The sequence below is a fragment of the Sinocyclocheilus rhinocerous genome, unplaced genomic scaffold, assembly GCF_001515625.1.
Source record: "Sinocyclocheilus rhinocerous isolate Xijiao unplaced genomic scaffold, SAMN03320098_v1.1 scaffold2935, whole genome shotgun sequence".
NCBI lineage: Eukaryota > Metazoa > Chordata > Actinopteri > Cypriniformes > Cyprinidae > Sinocyclocheilus > Sinocyclocheilus rhinocerous.
The window spans coordinates 74,575-92,551 of record NW_015633526.1 but is presented as its reverse complement, the minus strand read 5'-3'; the positions used below and the strand labels follow the sequence as shown (position 1 = coordinate 92,551).

The 17,977-nt window shown below is 33.6% G+C and overlaps 1 protein-coding gene across 1 annotated transcript in view; it reads right to left on the bottom strand.

Annotated features, from left to right (window-relative positions):
- LOC107744191 (ATP-binding cassette sub-family C member 8-like) overlaps positions 1 to 17,977 on the bottom strand; it is a 76,335-nt gene that overhangs the window by 36,013 nt on the left and 22,345 nt on the right. Inside the window, exons 8-14 of the mRNA XM_016557713.1 lie at positions 17,325 to 17,487; positions 11,438 to 11,478; positions 11,193 to 11,338; positions 8,940 to 9,153; positions 8,772 to 8,844; positions 8,203 to 8,308; positions 2,927 to 2,959 (exon numbers count right to left, since the gene is read on the bottom strand). Of these exons, the coding sequence (XP_016413199.1) occupies positions 2,927 to 2,959; positions 8,203 to 8,308; positions 8,772 to 8,844; positions 8,940 to 9,153; positions 11,193 to 11,338; positions 11,438 to 11,478; positions 17,325 to 17,487 (776 nt within the window). The remainder of the gene's footprint in view (positions 1 to 2,926; positions 2,960 to 8,202; positions 8,309 to 8,771; positions 8,845 to 8,939; positions 9,154 to 11,192; positions 11,339 to 11,437; positions 11,479 to 17,324; positions 17,488 to 17,977) is intronic.

Here is a 17,977-nt window from a genome sequence, read left to right as displayed (position 1 = left end):
TATATATATATATTAGTAGCGTCCGTCCGTTGCTATGGCGCAAAGAGTGCTCCGTATAATCACTAAAAGCGGTCACTCATCTTAGTTCATCGCGATCCCACAAAGATACGTTATAATCAATGAAGTTCTCTACGCTGCAAAATGAATCTCTTATTTACATTGCGTCTACACTTTGTTATAATGAGATGATTCGTGCTGAACACAATACCTGAACAAAAATCTCCAGCGATTTCAGCGAGTGGATTCAAACATAAATGCCTCTGATTCAAGAAATCAACAGATATGCCCGTGATTGGCTACATTGCTCAACGCTGCAAAAACACGTTGAAATAGAAACCGATCTCCAGAGCGCAAACCATAGCGCACTGGCAAACGCCAAATCTGCAATGAAGTGCCATTAATACAGCTTTAAGTGAGGGTGCTACTGATTTAGTTTGAAGGTGCTTAGCACCCTCTAGCACCCCCGTAGAACCGGGCCTGTCTCTTGCATAGGTTTTGTTCCCTTAAGAAACTCAGAAACTCACTGGCAAAAAAACGTTGCATTCACCCACAAAAATGTGTTCTCATGCAAATGTTTTGCATTCCCCAAAGACCTTTGAAATCGCTCACAAAAATTTGCATTCTCTCATAAAGGTTTTGTGTTTCCTGATAGACTTTGTTCGCTCACAAAACGTTATCTTCTAAAAGTGCGAGAAACATTGCATTTGCTCATAAAATGCACTGAAATTTATTTGTATTTTTTCCCATCCCCATGTTCCTTTAGGGGCTCAATACATTTAAAAGGAATACAAAAAGCCTTTCGATGCTTATCAATACTGAATAAAATATATCCATAATCAATATCTGTTCAACGCAATGCATTCTGGTACTTCCATGAAGAATACATGAAATGCTGCTTACGATTTGGGCCATAATGAGGTATCTTAGATGGTTGAATAATTTGCTGCCTACCGTCTGAACAAGTTTGTGCAACTATGACTTAAAATGTTGTCTAGGTGAGCAGCCTAAGCAAAAAAAAAATAAAAATAATTGTCAAAAACTCCAGCAAAACATGTAAAGCTACAATAATGGCGGATATATTAAAAAGGTTATAGTGAATTGTAAAATCTATTTGTATGTGTTGTTGTCATTATAAAGACCAGTGGCTGAGAGCCTTTCGATGCTTATCAATACTGAATAAAATATATCCATAATCAATATCTGTTCAACGCAATGCATTCTGGTACTTCCATGAAGAATACATGAAATGCTGCTTACGATTTGGGCCATAATGAGGTATCTTAGATGGTTGAATAATTTGCTGCCTACCGTCTGAACAAGTTTGTGCAACTATGACTTAAAATGTTGTCTAGGTGAGCAGCCTAAGCAAAAAAATAATAATAATAATAATTGTCAAAAACTCCAGCAAAACATGTAAAGCTACAATAATGGCGGATATATTAAAAAGGTTATAGTGAATTGTAAAATCTATTTGTATGTGTTGTTGTCATTATAAAGACCTCATAGTGGCTGAGAGGAAATACAGAGCCCAGAAGACCAAAGCTGAGGGATTAATGCCGACAAACACAGAGCAAAGCATCAGCACTGCACAGCATGACAGGACACGTCCACACACCCTCAGCGAGTACATGAATAAAATATATCCATAATCAATATCTGTTCAACGCAATGCATTCTGGTACTTCCATGAAGAATACATGAAATGCTGCTTACGATTTGGGCCATAATGAGGTATCTTAGATGGTTGAATAATTTGCTGCCTACCGTCTGAACAAGTTTGTGCAACTATGACTTAAAATGTTGTCTAGGTGAGCAGCCTAAGCAAAAAAATAATAATAATAATAATTGTCAAAAACTCCAGCAAAACATGTAAAGCTACAATAATGGCGGATATATTAAAAAGGTTATAGTGAATTGTAAAATCTATTTGTATGTGTTGTTGCCATTATAAAGACCTCATAGAGTGGCTGAGAGGAAATACAGAGCCCAGAAGACCAAAGCTGAGGGATTAATGCCGACAAACACAGAGCAAAGCACCTGATAGACTTTGTTCGCTCACAAAACGTTATCTTCTAAAAGTGCGAGAAACATTGCATTTGCTCATAAAATGCACTGAAATTTATTTGTATGCAAATGTTTTGCATTCCCCAAAGACCTTTGAAATCGCTCACAAAAATTTGCATTCTCTCATAAAGGTTTTGTGTTTCCTGATAGACTTTGTTCGCTCACAAAACGTTATCTTCTAAAAGTGCTGCGTTCCACAGAGAAACATTGCGTTTGCTCATAAAATGCACTGAAATTTATTTATTTTTTTTCCCATCCCCATGTTCCTTTAGGGGCTCAATACATTTAAAAGGAATACAAAAAGCCTTTCGATGCTTATCAATACTGAATAAAATATATCCATAATCAATATCTGTTCAACGCAATGCATTCTGGTACTTCCATGAAGAATACATGAAATGCTGCTTACGATTTGGGCCATAATGAGGTATCTTAGATGGTTGAATAATTTGCTGCCTACCGTCTGAACAAGTTTGTGCAACTATGACTTAAAATGTTGTCTAGGTGAGCAGCCTAAGCAAAAAAAAAATAAAAATAATTGTCAAAAACTCCAGCAAAACATGTAAAGCTACAATAATGGCGGATATATTAAAAAGGTTATAGTGAATTGTAAAATCTATTTGTATGTGTTGTTGCCATTATAAAGACCTCATAGAGTGGCTGAGAGGAAATACAGAGCCCAGAAGACCAAAGCTGAGGGATTAATGCCGACAAACACAGAGCAAAGCATCAGCACTGCACAGCATGACAGGACACGTCCACCACACACCCTCAGCGAGTACACAATAATTAACAGACTCTCTGCAGGACGCGCTAAATGTTTATGTCTGTTCTGCAGCTTTGTAAGACAAAAATAACCAACCTTTCATTTCCTTCTGCATCCAGAGTGGGCAGTCTGCAAAATAATACACAGAAAATGAATAACTCAACAAGGAGGAGAAATTAACAAAGATATTTACGTGCATAGATTCTGATAAACTATGCTGAGAAAACAAGCTAAAATCAGTAATAAGTACATTAAGTAATTTATTGTACTTAAATGAAATTTCTAAGATATTCTGGTCAAGGATAAGTGTGGTGCTGTAATATTGCAAGGACTCAGAAAGGCAAGATACAATGGCGCACACAGTAAATCTGTAAAGTGCCACTGCGAGATTTGAAATTAGCTCTGAGGCTAAACAAATCAAAACTGTTTTGTGACAAAAAGTGAACAGGAATATAAATAAGAGATTTTCTGCTGCCTGGAGGCATTAGCTGCAGTCGTAGGTCTTATGCTCTGTCCTTTCAAACCTGGAAAAAGAACCAGGAAATACTGCGGCACATCTAAAGCCATAAGATACATTTCTTATTAATGCTTTTCAATGATGGCTTTATAGTTAAGCCACATAGGACTCCGCATGTCAATTTAAGAGAGGCTGTTTTGGAGATGTTAAGTCTTACTGCAACATGCTTAGTCTTAACCATTTTCCATGTTGACCATTTTCCCTTCATTATCTCTTCGTAGTGTTTGTTTTAATGGGAATGTACTGTCAATCCACATGAAGGACAACCGTAGAAAGCAGATGACACATGCGGTGCCAGGAAGGTGATTTTTGGATACCATACTGAGAGATGTAATTAGCCAACGTGTGCCATTATAAAATGACTGACATTATTAAAACCATGACATGGCGGAGAGGTGCTAAGCTTAACAATATGCCATGGTTTAAGCGCCCAATAAGACAAATAAACCTCAAAGACAAATCATTTATAAAATACTGGTACTATAATTATTGTACAAATTTTAATGATACATAAAATTACGGAGTCTTGAATTATTTATTTATGAATAAATATGTAATTATTATATTAATACAAATATATGAATAATAATTTATTTAAATATAATTTTAAATACAATTAAAATTTAAATATAATTGCATTTAAATATAATGCAATGTATTTAATATATATTTACATTTCACATTAAATATTAAACATATTCAAATATAACCAATATATGAAATACCGTTTTAATATTACTTTTAATAATTATTATATTATCAAATTATATTTTATTATCACCAAGAACTGCTTAAAACCTAACATTTGTGATGCTGCAAAGTAACAATTTCAGCAAATGTTGTGGTAGCAGTAAATGTTTACAGAAAACAACAACAAACATTTATTTACTATATTTACTACTTATTTATTTACTGCTTCTAAAATAGTGACAGCTAACTTCACTATGTTGTGTTGTAGATTTGTGTTCAGGACATTAAAGGGCATTGACATTTGAAGCTGTTAAAGTCATTTATCTGGGCAGATAAACAGTTGTCTGATACATGACTGAGAAAAGAAACGTTGATACTCTTGCCACCTCGTTTGTAGAAACAAACTTAATACAGAAAATTCTGAATGCATGTATTTGGCTGTTATTTACAAAACAGTATTAGCCCGTTAAGTAAACTGTGTGTGATCCCTTTAAATAAAACAAAATATCAGACAAAAAATTAACAGAAATGGTAAATGTTTACAAGCAACAACTTTCAGAGATCAAAGACTATTTAGCTTATCTATTACTTGCTGCAAATATCTTATTTACAATGTTTTGAACATGACATCTTGAGATCAGAAGCCGTCAGAGCCATTCATGTGGGCATTTCTCTGATAAATGATTCAGATAAAAGAGAGGTTTTCTTGCCACGGCGCCTGATACTCTCTGATCATCAGCCAGAAACGTTGTATCCAACATGAACATACACACGTAAAAACCATTTCCTTTCCAATTAGTCAACACCCAAATAACACAGTAAATTTTGGTACTGGTAGTATAAACATTTGCTTTTCGAGACCGACATTTAGCCTGCTTGAAAACTACACAACTTTTCAAGGAAATATTTTGTGCTGTAAGGCTTTGTAGTCTATTTTTAGGCATAACATACATTTTGCTTCACCCTCAGCTAACAATACTTTGCACACATAGCATGCAAGCTGTTTGAATACTGGAGATGGTTCTCATACACTGAATGGAGAGAAGACAAGTGCTCAAATAATTCACGTGGATAATTCATTTTATGTCATTCTGTAGGATCTAGGTGTTCTTTGGTGTCAGACACTTTATGCAATGTACGAAAACGCATAAGAAGGTGCTTGGTCAGCGCATTTGTGGTTGCAGTAACAAACTTCAGTACTCAAAGGGCGCTAGAGTTACTTTCAAATGTCTGTGCCATTAAACTAGATGCATCATTATTCAGGTTTAACTCATTTAAAGAGCATTGGTCTCGGGTCTGAGAGGGTAATTCAGTTCAGACAGCTCAAAAGGGTAACCTTTTCATTTCATTGACTGCTTCCAAACCATGCCTCTATCTTACAGATATGAACATCTCCTTTATATTTTAATCTAAAACACTTTAAGTGGATTCACATTGTCAGTCTAATCCCATTGTTATCGTAAGTAGCCCCTTTGATTTGGGCTCATTTGGTTGGTTGTTGCCAGGAGGGACTGGCACTTGAACAAACGCCCTTCTGTATTGTGCTTGACCCTGGACGTGTCTTTTAAACATCAAAAAACAAGCCCCAAATCAACACTGTAATCACTAATAGCCTGCATGACAGCATGGGCTGATGAACAGGTGACTAATTTGTGAAGAGGACTTTAAATGATGGTGGACGGGAACATAACAGCTTCTGTTTGACCTCTGAAGGTCAGGAGTGTGACGTGTAGTGAGTGAGGGAAGGGTTTCTAGTGCTCAACAACATAGGCAACAAAGTGTTCCTGAAATGGCCCCGTTGCCCTTGATCTACTGACTTTTAAAGCATTATGGGATGCACCAACACATTATGTTTTAAATATTAAGCATTACACAATTATAGTAATAAAATCTAAATATTAGAAATAAAATAAGTTGAAGTTCTAAAATCACTGAAACTAAAATACAAACATATTAAAGCTACAAAGAATAAAAAACCTTAAACTTAAAACACAAAGTAAAATTAAATGAAAACTGAAAATATAAAAAAAAAAATTAATAAAAAAAAAAAAATTATTATTGTAAGTGTCATACTTCTTAATTGTAGTTTTCAAGAAGGTGCTTTAATGAATTCAGCCCCAGATCTTTTTGCAGATTATTTTCAGTAAATGCTCTCTTTTTTTTTTGGCCTGCTGAGGAAGTTTTGAGCTCTGAAAAAGTTTGTTTTCGTAGTACATTGAACCCTGTTAAATAAATGTGATTCCTTGTGATGCCTGCAATAAAACCAGATTCCAAAATTCTGCTGTTTTCCCCCACAAAATCAATGTGGATTCTCTGTGGGTCAACCGATGGCTCACAAAACTGGGAATCAATACCAGTGGTAGTCCAATTTCTCCTTTACAGGGTCCTGCTGTGTTTTTCACAAGCCTGGAACTGAACAACCACATTACTTCAGATTTTCTTTATAATATTAACAGAAGCTGGTAACATGATAAGAAGCTTTATATCACCTAGAGACTGAGCATAATAGCGTTATATAAGCTCACAAAACAGCCTCACTTAACTGACCCTTATGAGAATTTTTCTTTATATAATAGTGACTCTGAGAATTACCAATTTAAACACCCACAGCATCATTAAAGCAATTTCAAGATCTTTATGAAAGGCATTACTCGTTACAATATCTTCTCTGCACACAGCACTTTTATTCAGAGAGCTCTCATGGACAAATGGGATTCAATCCTATCAACACACCAATCACTTCAACCAGGCCTGAATATGAAGTTAGGGTGACCACTTCTGCCACAGATGGGAGCGTTGCAATTAACAGCAAATTCCCATCATTCATCCTTATTATTCTATCATGCAACACATTTATTTGCATTTTTCTTAACAAAAAGTTTTTCAAAATTAGTTTTTTTGAAGTGTCAGCATAGTATTTACAGTTAAAGTTAAACGAAAACAAGATTTTGTCGACACATGCAACATTTTAGCGATAATTAGCATTTTTTTTTCACAGAAAAAATGGGAACTTGGCTGTTGTTTATGAAAGCCCGTTTCAGCCACTGAATAAAAAATGCAACAAGGTAATTGTGACATTTTTTTCTCGCAATTTGTACTTTTTCTAGGAACTGTGAGTTTATATCTTGCAATTTCGAGAAAGTCAAGAAAGTTTATAGAAAGTCAGAATTGCGAGGAAAAAAGTCAGAATAGTAAGATATAAACTTGCAATTCTGAGAAAAAAGACAGAATTGTTTTCTGTTTACATCTTACAATTCTGACGTTTTCTCGCAATTCTGGCTTTGTAACACGCAGTTGTGAGTTAAGTCAGAACTGTGAGATATAAACTCGCAATTGTAAGAAAATTATCTGTATTTTTTCCTCAGAGTTGAAGTCTATAACTTGCAATTGCTAGTTTAGATCTCACAATTCTGAGAAAAAAAAAGTCAGAATTGCGAGAAAAAAGTCAAAATTGCAAGATAGTTGTTAGCTAAATAATTGTCAAGGCTCATTCACACTAAGAACGATAAGTATAATGATAACGATAACCATTATCAGCATCCACACCAAAGGACGCTACCCAGATAGCACACGAACGTCTGCAAGATGTCTGTTAAAGATCTCCTCATCTGGAAAGCATCTGTTGTGTACAAACATCTGATAGACGTCTCTAAGATGTCAGTTTTACACACATGATAAATCATAAACATCTTCTAAACGTCTATTTGACATCTGATAGGAAACATCCTATAGACGTATTGAAGATGAGAAAACACTAAAAAAATACGTCTTGCAGATGTCAAACAGACGTCTCCGTTATGTACGCGTGCCATCAGGGTAATGTTCAGTTTATTATAAGCAAACGCTGTTTTGTCGCCCGCCCCTTTAAATGCTTGAGCTCTTTGAAGTCAGGTGGATTCTGATTGGCTGTCAATGTTTTTAATGTTCATCAGCTGGGGAAAAAAAATTATTCTGAAAGTGATTCCAACAATATTGTTCCTCATGTCGTTACTGTTGTGGTGTGGACTTCACTACTCTCACAGAATTAGACTGATTATTATAATTACCAATTATAGATATCGTCCTTGGTGTGAACAGGCCTTTAGTCTCCAACGCTATCAGTCGCTCCAGAAGTTATGCTGAGCACAATGTTTCATGACCATCTAAAAAAAATCTGCATTCTCACCTGTTCCATTTAACAGTGCCGGAGATCTTCTGCATCTCACCCAGTGCAGCCAACAACAGAGATGATTTCCCACAACCCACCTGGCCCACTATCATAGTTAACTGACCTGCAGAGAGAATCAATCAAGAATCAAGATAAATGGGGTTTCATGGAGCAACAAAACACAACTGTATGTTCAAATAATAGTTCACCCATATTGAAAATTCTGTGTTTTTCATCAAATAACGATTTAAATTTCAATCTTTTCTACAGGCAATATGATTATTTGGCTTTGGAATATATCGCACAAGTCATATGGGCTACTTTTATGATACTTCACGTCCTTTTGGAGCTTGACAGCATAAGCAACCATCAACGTTTTTCTTGTATGGAAAAGAGCAGCATGCACATTCTTCAAAACATCTCCTATTGTGTTCCACGTAAAAGAGGAAGTCATATGGGTTTGGAACGTTATGAGATTTTTCATTTATGGGTAAACTATATGTTTTAAATTAGTAAAGAAATCAGGGATCAGGAAATTCCACAAGCCATCCGCCAGCATCTGTAGATGTATTTTTGACAGGACTTACCAAAAGGAATCTTAATATTCACATTGGACAACGTTGGGGTTCCATCAGTCCAGCTGAAATATCCATTTGTGATCTGGAATGGACATAAAGGAGGCGGATAGTTATTCTTCACGCAGCTCAGTTTCCTGTTTACTGCCCGAGTACAGAAATAACCCATATTAGTCTCACCTTGATGCAGATATCTTCATCCTCCACCGCCAGCGGCTCATCCTCCTGCTCACTCTGAAGGGCGAAGCTGTTCCAGTCGTCTCTGACGGGTCGCTTACGGTTCACCACCTTCAGAGGCTTTATCAGAGGTGAGAAAAACAACATCAGCGTGAGCAGCCTCTTTAACAGTGCTAACCTCTCCATGCTGACCAGTATTGTGATATTATGAACATAAATAATGCATAGTCAGAGTCATGAATAAAAATATCTGTCTTTTTCATCATTCATAACACATGGCGATTACTACGGCTGGATTACTGAGAGTGTGGGAGCATAAGCCTTGGGGCCTATTCATGTCAAAAACAAAAATTTGAATTTTGATCAAAATAATTCATTTCTGTGGGCCTATTCATACATGAAAATGTATCCATATCTTATTATTTTAAATTTTTTCCTGGTGAGCAGATAAACTGAAACAAATTTCAGACCAGTGGTCAAACCATAACATGCCAAAAAAAAAGACACTCATTCCTTTAAAGAATTAAACTTCGTTCAGATATGTCATGTTTTATTTATTTTAAAAAATTACACTTCAGACAAAAGGACATGTTTTAATTAATGTATTTATTGAATAAATATTTTTATTTTATTTACTTTAATAATTAATTAATTAATTCACATCAAGAATGAAACAAATTTCAGATAAAAGGTCACATTTCGATTAATTAATGCATGTATTTATTGCATAAATAAATGAATTATTTAATAATTATTATTTTGAATAATTATTTTGAATAATAAATATATTATTTTTGTATTTAATTATTTGTCTTATTCACATTAAGAATTACATTTCAGACAACAGGCACATTTTAGTCATTTTAATTGAAGTATTTATTGAATTAATAAAAACTAATTATAATTAAAGCATTTATTTATCTATTTATTTAAATAATGTGCTTGCTTTTTTGCTTGCTTGTTTGTTTTAAATGTATTTATTCACATCAACTGCAGATATATGGTCACTTTTTAATTTATGTATTTATTGAATGAATAAAAATAATTTATTATGCAATTAATGATTTAATTAATAATACATAATTTTCTTGATTATTTTTGAATAATAATTTATCTATTTATTATACACATCAAGATTCAAAAAAAGGTCACATTTCCATTATTTTTTTTTTTTTACTGAATAAATAAATTTTCATTAATTCAATAAAGACATTTAAAGGGGTCCTATTATGCTCTTTTACAAAGTCTTGATTTTGTTTTGGGGGTGTACTAGAACAGACTCTCATAGGTTGTTCGAAAAACACATTATTTTTCACATATTTTACATTATTACAACATCGGGCTTTTGAGGAATGTTTATTTAGTATTTGTTTATTTGAGCAAAATTTATTTATATCTCTCAGTCATCATTGTATTGCACTACATTATATGTTTTGCCCTCGCAATAAAAACTACAGAGCTTTGATCATAAAACTAAGCATTTAAATATCTTAATTAGACAAACTATTAGGAGATAAAGAGTAACTTTTTAATGCATTTTATGTAAGTAGTTGTTATATTATGGAGCCTGTATCCGCCATGAGATAAAAAAAACTGAAAAGGTAATTGCGTTTTTTTTTTTTTTTTTTAAATAGAATTCAGGTACCACCGCTGAGCGGCCGGGTCACCGGCTCGGCTCCTCAGTGAAAACCTGAATATGCGCTGCATCTGCTGCCTACTTATACTCACGCTGTGATCAGCAGCAGCTGGATGCAATAATCGCATGCCAATGTGCATTGGCTCGTTTAGTTTACACTCGAAGGGGATTGGTCTCTCTAAGCGAGATCCCAATTTCGTCGGTCATCCGACGTGACGTCTCCGTTCCCTCCTTCAGGGAACGAGGGTTACCATACATAACTGAGACGTTTTTTTTAAATAAAAAATTTAAGATAAAAATCACAATTAGCTCTATTATTATTATTATTATTATATGCAGTGGCAGAAACATTTATCATACATGATACTCAACAAAAAAAACAAGCTTTGTAATATTTATTTTTATATATTTATATTATCAACAAACAAATATACTCAACAAAAATCTTTTTTTAAAGATTTATTTTATTTTGTCTAAAAGTTAAAAAATCATTTCATTTGAAAAAAAATAATTTTTTTTTGGACTATTGCATATGTCAAACTAAAAACCTAGTGTGCTGCTTTTAATTCTTAATATTTCATTTAATGTATCTTATTCAGTATGAATGGTTTGTAACTGACCTGACCAGGGCTTTGACGGTGGAGCGGACCACACTGGACAGCAGGAAGAGAGGAGTGACCAGGATGTGGAAGAGCGAGAGGGAGGCGAAGGCCACGGCGGGGGACAGATCTGCATCATCCGACAGATGAACATGAGCCACGAACGTCTGAAACAAACACATGTGAGCTGTTCTACTACTGAACTGCTACTATGCATTTATAGCTTCAATAAAGAACAGATATCAGACTGAATGTTTTATGCTTACAACGAGAACCGCTGCGATGGGAATAGCTGTGCTCATAAATACTGTGAAGACAAAAAAAAAACAATTTTATTAAAAAAAAAGAAGGTATATACAGTGTTACATATGTCCACTATGTAGTAAAGACATATTGAGATGTAGTAGAGCTCCTCTCCCATTCCTCCAGTGTCCAGGTGAGCAAGTGGTTTCATTGCAACCAGTATATGAACACTGACAATGATGTACCAGTGTTATAAGCCCAGCACCAAGGCCCAGCAGACGCTCAGACACTTCTAAGCATGATGTATTTCGCCATTATCCCGGAAGCTCAGAGGACTTTCTACATGCACACAAATACTTGTCCAACTCTTAAAGCCCTGAGAACAGATTTCATTGCTAAATTAAATGGTGCTGTAGAGAAATAATTTCCCTAGAGGGACAAAAAAAAAAAAATGTTTTCGAGTATGTTGCTATACTACATACAAAATATTGAGAAATCAAGTACCCATAAAGGGTTAGTTCACCCAAAAATGAAAATTAGCCCATAAATTATTATTTTATTGTAAAACTTACTGCAATAATCTTTGCTTTATCTACAACGTATTTTTAAAAAAATATGTACGGTATGATTTTGAACACTCATTTTGACGTTTATGTGTTCTCATTATCACACATTCATATGATATGCATATGTATCATTTCCACCTTGTCACAAATTTTATTTTCGTATATTATCTCTTAAAAAAAAAAAAATGAAGAAAAATAAACTGTCAAGAAAACGTACCATTTTATGAAAAATGCTGATATTTATAGAAAATATAAAATACTTTGCTAAATGAATATTTAAATGCAAATAAGTATGCACATTTTAAAACGTAAATAAAAATAAGCACATTGAAGAGTAAATCAATAAAAAGAAATAAATACAATTAATTAACCGAGTAAGTAAATAAATAAAAATAACCGTAAATAAATTATATAAAGAAAGAAAAATAAACCAAATAAAACTTAACTTTTAATGATAAAATGGAAATATTTGTAGCAAATACAAAATATATTGCTAAACAAATAAAAGTGCATACATCTAAAAAATAAAATAAACATTTAAAAGTAAATATATACATTAAAAAGTAAAAAGATAAATAAGTTAAAAAGTTAAGTAAATAAGTAAGAAAATAGAACAGTTAAGATTAAAGTGATTATTACGTTTTGAATATGGATATTTTTCTTACAAAAACGCATCGATTCGCTACAGGAGGCTTTTGTTCACCCCCCGGAGCCGTGTGAGACATTTTTTTTTATGGATGGGCGCTTTTTATTTAACTTCTTTTGGACTGATGCATGCAACACCCGCTGAGTGGCATTAAAAAGCTTGAAAGATCAAAGATAATTTTTAATATAACTCCGACTGGATTCATCTGAAAGAAGAAAGTCATATACACCTAGGATGACTTGAGGGTGAGTAATTTGTGGGCTAAATTTAATTTTTGGGTGAACTAACCCTTTAAGTGAAGAATTTAATTTGAAACCATTTTCACTCAGAAATTGCTAGTAAATTTTAATTAAATGTGAAATTTAAGGGAGAAAATGTAAATATTATTTTATTGTAAAACTTACTGCAATAATCTTTGCTTTATCTACAACGTATTTTTAAAAAAATATGTACGGTATGATTTTGAACACTCATTTTGACGTTTATGTGTTCTCATTATCACACATTCATATGATATGCATATGTATCATTTCCACCTTGTCACAAATTTTATTTTCGTATATTATCTCTTAAAAAAAAAAATGAAGAAAAATAAACTGTCAAGAAAACTTTTTATTTTTATTTTATGAAAAATACTGATATTTATAGAAAATATAAAATACTTTGCTAAATGAATATTTAAATGCAAATAAGTATGCACATTTTAAAACGTAAATAAAAATAAGCACATTGAAGAGTAAATCAATAAAAAGAAATAAATAAATACAATTAATTAACCGAGTAAGTAAATAAATAAAAATAACCGTAAATAAATTATATAAAGAAAGAAAAATAAACCAAATAAAACTTAACTTTTAATGATAAAATGGAAATATTTGTAGCAAATACAAAATATATTGCTAAACAAATAAAAGTGCATACATCTAAAAAATAAAATAAACATTTAAAAGTAAATATATACATTAAAAAGTAAAAAGATAAATAAGTTAAAAAGTTAAGTAAATAAGTAAGAAAATAGAACAGTTAAGTAAATAAATGCATTAAATAAATAAGTAAAGAGTAATAATAGTGAATAAATCAATCAATCAATATATGTGTGTATGTTCTGGGCCAGCAGGGAAAAAATCCTTCTTTCTGAGCCCTGAAAACTCAATTTCTAGCTTCCAACCTGCTTAGTGAAAGTGCAATACCATTGCTCTGGTGAACAGCTTGAGCTGGAAGTGCCACAGTTGAGTGAATCCTACATTCAGCAGTGTGAGAAACTTCAGGCAAAACCCGCACATTCAAGAAGTTGCTGATTGCTGAAGGATGCTGGATCTGAACTGGTTTGCCAACTGGCTGCTGACATTATTGAATGAGTAGATACCTCAATCTTGCTAATTAATGAATAACGTTAGTCAAAAGTAAATCAGCAAATATCTGTTAAGACAATTGCTATTAAGTAATTGTTGATAAATAATTGCTATTGGCAGCTAAACCCATTCATTGCACTGAGGAGTGCATCTGATTGTTTCTCACTATCGTTCTCACACATTTACACCTTCACGGTCCATTAAATGAGGGCAACCGAGAATTGACTGCATTCATAACTCATGAATGTCTGTTCAGATTTTAATTAGTACCCTGTGGATCAGCTTAAGCCCCTACAATCCTTCAAAGCTGATAACTACAAATCTCAGAGGTATTTCACACCGATAATGCACGCTGACAGGCAAACACATTCCTGCACCAGCCTTCTTTTTTATTCAGAGCTGCCTACAATGATTTATTTATTTATTTATTTTGATGCTTCAGATTCACTTACTCATGTTTTTGACCCAATTCTATCTGGAAATAACTGCCAGAACTGTGACTTTCACTTTTCAGTGTCTTCTTATATATATACATATACACACACACACACACACACACACATATATACACTAACGTTCAAACGTTTAGAGGATTGTTTTATATTTTTGGAAAAAAATCTCTTAAGTTTATCAAGGCTGCATTTTTTGGTCACAAATACAGTAAAAAAAGTAAAATTGTGACATTTTATTACAATTTCAAATAACTATTTTCTATTTGAATATACTTTAAAATGTAATTTATTACTGTGATGAAAAGCTGAATTTTCAGCATCATTACTCCAGTCTTCAGCGTCACATGATCCTCCAGAAATCATTCTAATATGTTGATTTGATCCTCAAGAAATATTATCCAGGATTATTTTAGTATATCTGAGATACTATTATAGTTTTTATTATTATCTTAAAATTAATTTTTACTTCCATATTTAATTTTATTTTTATACAGACATATAGATAGATGTTTTTAATATTTTATTTTAAGTAGTTCAAAGTTTACTTTATTTCAAGTATTTTTTATGGTATGGTGTTTTATGGTTTTAGTTTTTGTAAACTATAATAACTATAATAATCTGTTATTATCAATGTTAAAAACAGTTGTGCTGCTTAATATTAATAACACAATGTGTTCAAATTTTAAAGACGTGGCACAACGCGTCACGATGCTGCGCTGCGCTTCTCGTCCGCTGTGCGACCTCCTTTAGAGTCTGGGATGAGCATCTTGATTCAATCAATCAATTCACAATTCTTCAGGAAGCAGGTGGTCACTGCTGGCTATTAATAACCTTGGAAGCTCACTGTGTTTCTGACTTAAAATGTTTCAAAGGAATTGTTAAAAATCTATATTTCTAAGAAGAAAATAAATGGGATTTTTGTTCTATATTGACTGAAGCGTCCCTGACGTTTAACCAGAAACTGTAGTAACTAACCACCATCTCTTGCCTCTGAGCAGATTTGCTGCTGAACAGTTTTCGCCACTTCCTCCAAACCAAACGACACTGACAGAGAGGGTACACAGAAGAAATGAGCTGCAGTCGTACCTGCTGACGTGGTGCATTGCTCTGCTGTGAGCTGTATGTGCTGGAAGGACTGATGGCAGCCAGAAACGCCATTAAACCTCAATTTCATTTGTGCCTAAAGGTTTGACAATTTCAATCCAGAGACGAGACGTTTTTTTGATTTCAATAACTACAGGTTCTGTCTGATAAAAGTGTCATCAAAGTGATCATATCCTTTGAGATCTGCTGGGTTTGCTGACTGTGCCGTCAGATATTTCACTGCTATCGCAGTAATTCACACTGCTGCTGGTCTAGTTTAATCACATTGATGGGACTTCCTTCTCCAACTGATTTTGCTGTCTGACAGTTTTTTTTTTACATCCTTTGAGATCTGCTGGGTTTGCTGACTGTGCCGTCAGATATTTCACTGCTATCGCAGTAATTCACACTGCTGCTGGTCTACAGTTTAATCACATTGATGGGACTTCCTTCTCCAACTGATTTTGCTGTCTGACAGTTTTTTTTTTTACCCTTTTTTTTAAAATCCAAATTCACTGATCCTCTGCAGCAAGCAGTGATTCAGACTGAATGATACATGAACCTGAAGTCTCTTTGCAGCACCGCATGCAGGATATTCTCCTGCTGAGCAACACAGTCCTTCTCCAATATTGCTAATGTCGCAAAAAATGCTGCGAAAAGAGATCAGAGAGAGACGAGGCCTTTGTGGTGTAACCTTGACTTAAATCAGAGCGCCTTTAGAGAGCAGCACAAACACTCCACAGATGCAGTCAGCAGCTCTTGATTGTAGTTTTCAGTGCTTTGGATGTTTGTTAAAGGCTGTATTTCTTACCTCTATTTATTAAAATATTTAGCATTCTTTAATAAAAATTATTGGATCTTTTGATAAAAAAATTTGAGCCTGGCTCAGCCTTGAAGCATTTCCATCTTTTTGAAGCATTTCCATCTTCTTGAAGCATTTCCCCCCATATGATTATGATTATGCATATTAAGTTTTGACTTTCCAGCAAGCAGGGCTGAAATGAGGCTGAAATATGAAGATCGCAATGAAATATTATCTCAGAGCAGCTGTCTGACGCTACTTGCTGAAAATCATTTGGAATATTAATCTATGATTTACTGAATGGGCTCTGTTATGTGAAAACGTTATTTTTAACAAATAACAAATAATTTAACAAATAATTATAAAAATAAAAAATGATTTAATATTTAGTATTCTTAAAATTAACACATTTAACAAAAGCCTTTAACAATTTTGAAATATACATACATACACTTTTATTTTTGCAAAAACAGGTATTGGTTTACAGGTTTTATTTTTGCAAAAACAAACGAATTAAATAATATGAAGTATATATTATTAATGTATATAAAACACACATACATTTAGCATATATAGCATTTAACAAAAATGTTAAATAATAAATACAAACTATAAACTAATAAAAACAATTTTTATATATTTTGTTTACATTTTATATTTTTAATTTTAATGATTATTTCTGAGGTCTCAATTTTACACTAAACATGGTAATGATCTAAAATAAAATGGCTACATTTGGTCCAACAGCGTTTGCAGTGATGCCTGTAAGCAGTGATAACTCATAATACGGTGTGAATTTGGCCAGCTGGGAGATTCGCATTTCACGTTCTTGCCAAAATTGCTGCTGATACAATTGAGAGTGCGAGTGTTAAAACTGCACAGAGTTTTAACCAATATTTACTGAAAAATAGGTGTTGTTTTTGCTTTAACACTAAGAACCCTGTGACATGGTTGCTCTTTGTCTGTCTTATTATCATCTGAGGTAACAGTGAAAGCTGAGGCGTCTTACTGGATATGGAGGTGTAGAGGGCAAAGGTCTGCAGGCTGGTGAGCTCTTTGCCCCGGGTCTCCTCCACGCTCGAGCAGAAGATGTGCTCCCAGGCGTACAGCTTCAAGAGTTTGATACCCCGCAGCAATTCATTGGTCTTCTTCAGCCGCTCGCTGGAATATTCCTGAGTGTTCGACACATAAATGATACATTAGTAACAATGCTAAAGGCTCCTAAAATCTCCTGGGTCTTATTTGAGCTCAATATTTGACAGGTTTATCATTTGGACTGCTCTGGCTTTCCTGCACAAATGTCATCTGTATTTGAACAAAAGCTGTATTTGCACTAGATTGTCACTTGACTGCAGGTTAAGACATCAAACAAAGATAAGGAGCTCACCAATGTGCTTTTCTGTGCATCTGATAACTTGGTCGCCACAAAGTACTGCACCGGAGCCAGGAGGGTGATGACCATAATTTTTCATTCTAATAATTAAAACTTTTAATATTATCAAATATTATAATTCTGTAAATGTGTTCAATTTTTTAGAGTTAAACATTTAATTAATAAAGTTTAACGTATTACATAATTAAATGATAAATAAAAACGACTAACTACTAAAAAACTATTTAAATAATAAAATAAAGAATAATAACAATAATTAAATATAGTAC